The sequence below is a fragment of the Entamoeba dispar genome, genomic scaffold (genome assembly GCF_000209125.1).
Source record: "Entamoeba dispar SAW760 scf_1105229464217 genomic scaffold, whole genome shotgun sequence".
Taxonomy (NCBI): Eukaryota; Evosea; order Mastigamoebida; family Endamoebidae; genus Entamoeba; species Entamoeba dispar.
Genome location: NW_001856082.1, coordinates 1 through 5,853, shown reverse-complemented (window position 1 = coordinate 5,853; position 5,853 = coordinate 1). Strand labels below are relative to the sequence as shown.

The window sequence follows — 5,853 nt, the reverse complement described above, 5'->3', positions numbered from 1 at the left end:
AAAATTATACCAATACATCAATATGATAAAAAAGAAACAAGAAAGAAATAGAGAAACAGAAAGTATAAAACAATGATGATAATACAACGATGAATATGAAATGAAACACAAGAATCAAAATAGAGAAACAAAAAACAAGAAGAAATGAATATAAATAAACAAGAAAGAATAAAGAAATGAATACAAAGAAATAGAATAAGAAATAAAATAAATGAATTAAATTAATTAAAATAATATAGATTAATTGAAGAAAAGAAATAAGAATAAAGAAATAAAAAATAGAATAAATATGATAAAATAAAATATGATAAAACCCAATAATAACTTCAATAAATCTGTTGGTAAATACAAAGAAGATTAAATTAATAAAACAATTAAAAAAATGAAATTGATATCATAAAAGAAGTGAAAATTATTATAGTTAGAATATAATGGAATGGAACATGGTTCTATCACATTAAAACATACCTTGCATATCCACAACAATCTGACTTTTCTCAACAAAACGAAGAGTAATAGTGAACACCTCTTCAACACTTAATTAACTCCTTTTTTTTAATTTTTATTCTGACTCTATTATAAAACTCACTTATTCTTTTGTTTCTTCTTTTTAATTTCTCTTTTCTTTCTTTTTCCTTTTTACCCTTCTTTTCTTTATTCTGTTTGTTTTATTGAACTTATTGGAACAATATTGTCATACTTTTGTGATACACAGTGAGTGATGTCTCAAATAATTAAGTCCATTAAGACTGTTTAAATAAAAAAGAAACAGAGTTAAGTTAGTTAAATTTGAAATTGAAGTAAAGTTCAATCAACTAAATTCACCAATGACAGATAATGAGACACTCAAATGATTAAATAGTAAAGTAATGATTCGAAAATAGTTTTATTTGAATAAAAATACAAAAACGTCATGAAAGTTTTGATTTGATCGCTTTAAACCCTCAAAAGTAGAACTCCATATATAAAATTATGGACTGTGACAGGTGTATTGTTACACCAATTTTAATTCCCACAAGCCCGAGTTTAAATTTACCAGAAGACTCTGATTCTGAGAAATTATTGTTATTAGAGCATTATTCAAAAACGGAAAGACACAGCTGCTTATTTTATGCTCCTAAAACAGTATTTATATCAATGTCAGTTCTTGTGTTTCTTACGTCAGTTACCATTTTCAGCGTTGTTATTCTTTATACATTGAATATGTTGTAATTAATTAATATCCTAAAATTAAAAATTTTCCTTTTATTCAAATTAATTAATAAGAAAAAATTCTTTTGTGAGAAAGTATTTTTCATTTAGACATTTCAAAAAAAAAGGAAAAGTTCATCTAAAAAAAATAAATTCATTGTGTAAAGTGAAATGTTTGGACGAAAGAAGATTGTTACGATGAAGCCTATCAAAAAATTACCACACGGGACAGTTAGACATGAACTTCATATAAAAATTAAAGATGGAGTTAACAAAGGAGATATTCTTCATGCTGTTAAATGTCCACCTGGGCAAAATATTAATGATTGGGTTGCTGTTAATTGTTTTGATTTATTTAATGAAATTAATTTAACTTATTCATCTATTACAGCTTTATGTACTACAACAAGATGTCCTGTAATGAATGCTGGTCCTAAAATGGAATATATTTGGATTGAAAATAATAAATCAGTAAAATTAAGTGCTCCAGAGTATTGTGAAAAATTATTTACATGGGTTCAAAATTGTTTTGATGATACTTCTATTTTTCCAGCTGAATTTACAAGTAAACCACCAAAACAATTTGCAGAAACAGTAAGGAAAATATTTAAACGATTATTTAGAGTATACGCTCATATGTTTTATAATCACATGGAACATTTAGAACAACTTGGTATTCAAGGAATTACTCTTCGAGGATTTAAACATTTTTATGCATTTTGTCGTCAATATAAAATGTTAGGAAAAGAAGATGTTGTTCCTTTACATTCTCTTGTTGAAGACTTAGATAAAGAGTTTGGATTCAAGTCTTTGTAATTCAGTTTTTGAAAGTTCATTTTTAATGTTATAATAAACAGTCATTTATTTATTTGTTATCACTTGAAGTTCAACATCTGGAATAGATGTTTTCATTCTTTTCTTTTTAAGAATTGCATATATAATTGATGATGTTGCAGTGATAATGATAAGTGCACCAAATATTGCAGTACAAATCAAAAGCCAAATGTTATATGATGGAGGAACTTCATTTGTTTCTAAAAATTAATTTTATTCATTTTATAAGTTAAAATATTACAAACCATACATTTGGATATGCAAGTTACATGTTGTAATATTTGTTGAAGATGCTTTTACTTTATATGTTTGACCACTTTTTCCATAAAAAGAAGCAGAACAAAACCCATTTCCTCGTTCTGTATTATATGTTAATGTTTGTTCTTTTATACAGTCAAGTGTTGACGTTAAAATAATATTACAACCTAATTCTGTTGTTGGACATGCATCAATGTAAATCATAAGATTATATCCATCCATTGTTATCCATAATCCTCTATGGTATTCTCCACTTGGATCATTGGTAATGGGATCATCTTGTGTAATACTAGTACTAATAGTTTGAGGTAGAACAGTTTTTCTTGGACTATGACAAAAGAACTGTTTTTTATATGGGGTAATTTGAAGGAAATATGATCCAGTTGACTTATGAATACCAGAAATGAAAATATAATATAATGTATTATATGTTGTATTTAATTGTAAGAATGACAATCCATTTTCATTACAACCATTATCATCTTGTAATAAACATTTTTTTGTAACAACCCCATTAGTTTCAGTAGCTTCCATTATTGTAATTAAAGTATCAAAACTACTAAAAGAGTTACATAAAGATATGTTGATCTGATTTCCATCTCCTTGAAATTTATACCAATAACCATATTCATCATTAATACAATCTTCATTAACAGAAGGGTTAATAGAATTTATTTCATTTTCATGATAAAATGGGAGAGATTGAATATGAAAATAAGGTGTGTTTGTTAAATTTTCTTCTTTATATGATAAATACTTATAATAAATAAAACGCTAAGAATTATTAAAACAAAAACAACAAACGATTGAAAAATAATAATGAAAAAGAAGATTGAACTTTTGAACAAATAAAAAATGAATAATTTTTATCTGCTTCAACAATAAAACTATACCTTGCATATATACCACATCCACCACTTGAACGAGAGTGATAAATTAACTCATTACTGTTTGAACAATTAATAATTTCATAAATATATGTTGCAATTGAACTAGTTGAACCACAAGTAGAAATTACAATTTGTTGATTGTTTGAGAGATGAACATTTGTCAAAATGCCATAATATGGGACATTATCAATATAAAGTATCTTGAAGTTATAAACAGAAAAAGAAGATGGCAATGAGTTAATCAAAATACCGTTTTCACAATTATTAGCATAAATAGTAGAAATAAATAACAACAACCAAACCATTAACTATTTTAAGTTCTTTTCTAAAAAATCGAATTTCATTATATTATGTTGTATATAACGAAAATTGTAAAACAATCAATTATAACGTCCTTTAATTTTTTCTTGAATCATATCTTCTCTCTTCATGATAATTTTTTCTTCGTTCACGAGAATCAGAACGACTTCGCTCTCTATAACTAATTCTTTGTCTAGAGGAACGGGAATATCTTAAGTTTGGAGAAGGAGACCTAGAACGGTCATGTTGATGAGGGTCAGAACGTTGAACAAATTTTTTGAGATCACTAAATGAAGTAAGGCTGTCTTCATCGAATTTATGAGAATTAGGTTGAAAAGTTCCTTTAAAAAAATCTAAAAGAGGTTTGTAATAAACTTGAGGAATACGAGGAAGAATGCATCCTTCGAATTTTGGTTCAAGAATTAAATCTTTAACTAAACATTTTATTTGTTTTGTTTTTTCTCCATGAAGAGATATGTTAACAACAGCACGATCATCAACAAACGGTTTAAGATATGAAAGTAATAAATTGAATTGAATACTGTAACGTATTATTAATGCTGCAATACACCTAACATATTTATTTGAATGAGTACTCATCATTCTAATATCATCTGGTGTTGGGTTTAATTGAAATAATCTTAATAAAACACAAAAAGCAGTAGAAGGAGATGAACTTGATTTTTGGATATATGGACTTATGTAATGAACATCGTTTATGATAATATCAATAAGATCTGAAATTGAATGAATTGAACCTAAAGTTTTAAACATATAATCAGAATGAATAATATTTGTAAATAAAATAGAATCGATATTCATTGTTCTTGTATTTCCTTGTGTTGGAAGTGTTTTTCCTTGACTCATTTTATTTCAATAGTAGATTTATAGTTCTTTTAATGAAAGGACAAAAAAAAAATGATAAGTTAATATGAAAAGATGTTCATATTAAAAAAAAACACAAATCCTATGAAAAAAAATTTTATTTTTTTTATAAAATTAATTATTAACGAAACTTTTATTTCATCAAACGTCTGTTATGTGAGAAAAACTGGGAAAAAAAAGAAAGAAGTTGATTTTTGAATTAAAAAAGGAAAAAATAAAATAAAACAAAACTAAAAAATAAAAAACTAATATTTTAATACCTATGCAAGATCATGATGCTTTGAATGAAGCAGAAAATGGGGTAATGCTTGTCTCTTCAGAAGAAATTCCAAGAACACAAAAACAAAGAAAGAAAAATTGGAAATGTGTTTTTCCTAATTGTAATGAACCAGTAAAAACTCGATTTAATTGTTATGCCCATGTGTGGGATGCTCACTTACGTCAATACTATACTCAAAATTATCCTGATATGTATCCAACAACTGCATTCAAAAAAACACAAAACAAAACACCAATGAAAAGTCTTTGCGAAAAATATATGATTCAATTAGTTGAAAAACCAAATTCTAAAGAAAAGGGAAGCAGTGAAACAAAGCAACAAAATTCATTAAATGAAGTATTTCCACAAATCCCAATTATCGAACAAAATACTCTAAAAACTGAACAAAATATTATTCATACTAATTCTCCTGATCAAACTTCTAATGGTGCTCGTGAAATAGAAATGTCTTCACCAAACCAATCAAATGAAGTATCTGTACCATCTCCATCAAGAATAACAAATAATCATGAACAAATCTCGGAATCAAATTATCCATTTGCATTTTTATCTGAGTACCAATTTAATAGTCAATTTATTACAAATAATTATCATATTTCTCCAACTGAACAACCAATTCAACAATTTCAACCAACTGCAACTATTGCCATTGAAGAAACAAATCAACAAAACCCCAATATTATTCAAGACAATTCTGATTTTATTAAAATAGAACAAATAACTACACAATTAAAACGATTACATGTTTTTGGTGAAATATTTGCTGAAAATGGATATCTTGTTCGTTCTGATGCTAGATCTAAAACAGATATTCAAACAATTGAAAACGCATTAAATTCAGTTACTTCTTTAGTTGGTAAAAAATATGCTTATAAAAATGAACCAAATAAAATAAAATATGGATTTATTGCACAAGAAGTTCAAGAAGTTATTCCAGATTTAGTTCAAAAAGATGAAAGTGGTAATTTGAGTGTTGATTATTTAGGTGTTATTCCATACATAGTAGAGGCACTAAAAACTATACATGATAATTCAGTAAGTTTAGAAAATTCATCAAGAAAAGAATATACTGAATTATCTCAAATAGTCGAAGATGCTGTTTTACAACTTCAAATGTTAATGGAAGAAAAAGGAAAACATATCTTTCTTGAAAAAGAATCAAGGGCTTCAAAACTATTAACATTTGATATATTTGGGCCACCCAATAATAGTATT

At 26.3% G+C, this 5,853-nt stretch overlaps 4 protein-coding genes across 4 annotated transcripts, besides 8 other annotated features; 2 read left to right on the top strand and 2 right to left on the bottom strand.

Annotated features, from left to right (window-relative positions):
* The first annotated feature begins 26 nt into the window (after positions 1–26).
* Positions 27–212: a microsatellite.
* A 19-nt stretch (positions 213–231) lies between these two features.
* Positions 232–554: a repeat region.
* Positions 555–670: a microsatellite.
* Positions 593–673: a microsatellite.
* Positions 674–1,209: 536 nt separating this feature from the next.
* Positions 1,210–1,274: a sequence feature (AT_rich).
* An 88-nt stretch (positions 1,275–1,362) lies between these two features.
* EDI_049040 (uncharacterized protein) lies at positions 1,363–2,007 on the top strand (the record flags this gene model as incomplete). Its single annotated transcript, XM_001741964.1, has 1 exon — positions 1,363–2,007. The coding sequence occupies one exon, from the start codon at positions 1,363–1,365 to the stop codon at positions 2,005–2,007; it is 645 nt and encodes a 214-aa protein (XP_001742016.1).
* Positions 2,008–2,052: 45 nt separating this feature from the next.
* Positions 2,053–3,478, bottom strand: EDI_049030 (uncharacterized protein; the record flags this gene model as incomplete). Its single annotated transcript, XM_001741963.1, has 3 exons — positions 2,053–2,225; positions 2,271–3,023; positions 3,088–3,478. The coding sequence occupies 3 exons, from the start codon at positions 3,476–3,478 to the stop codon at positions 2,053–2,055; spliced, it is 1,317 nt and encodes a 438-aa protein (XP_001742015.1).
* Positions 2,227–2,265: a sequence feature (AT_rich).
* Positions 3,479–3,569: 91 nt separating the features above from the next.
* On the bottom strand, positions 3,570–4,340 carry EDI_049020 (pre-mRNA-splicing factor 38B, putative; the record flags this gene model as incomplete). Its single annotated transcript, XM_001741962.1, has 1 exon — positions 3,570–4,340. One exon carries the CDS (start codon positions 4,338–4,340, stop codon positions 3,570–3,572), a length of 771 nt encoding a protein of 256 aa, XP_001742014.1.
* A 105-nt stretch (positions 4,341–4,445) lies between these two features.
* Positions 4,446–4,483: a sequence feature (AT_rich).
* Positions 4,484–4,559: 76 nt separating this feature from the next.
* Positions 4,560–4,603: a microsatellite.
* A 17-nt stretch (positions 4,604–4,620) lies between these two features.
* On the top strand, positions 4,621–5,853 carry EDI_049010 (uncharacterized protein; the record flags this gene model as incomplete). Its single annotated transcript, XM_001741961.1, has 1 exon — positions 4,621–5,853. A coding segment is annotated over one exon (1,233 nt), but the record flags the coding sequence as incomplete, so codon positions are not given.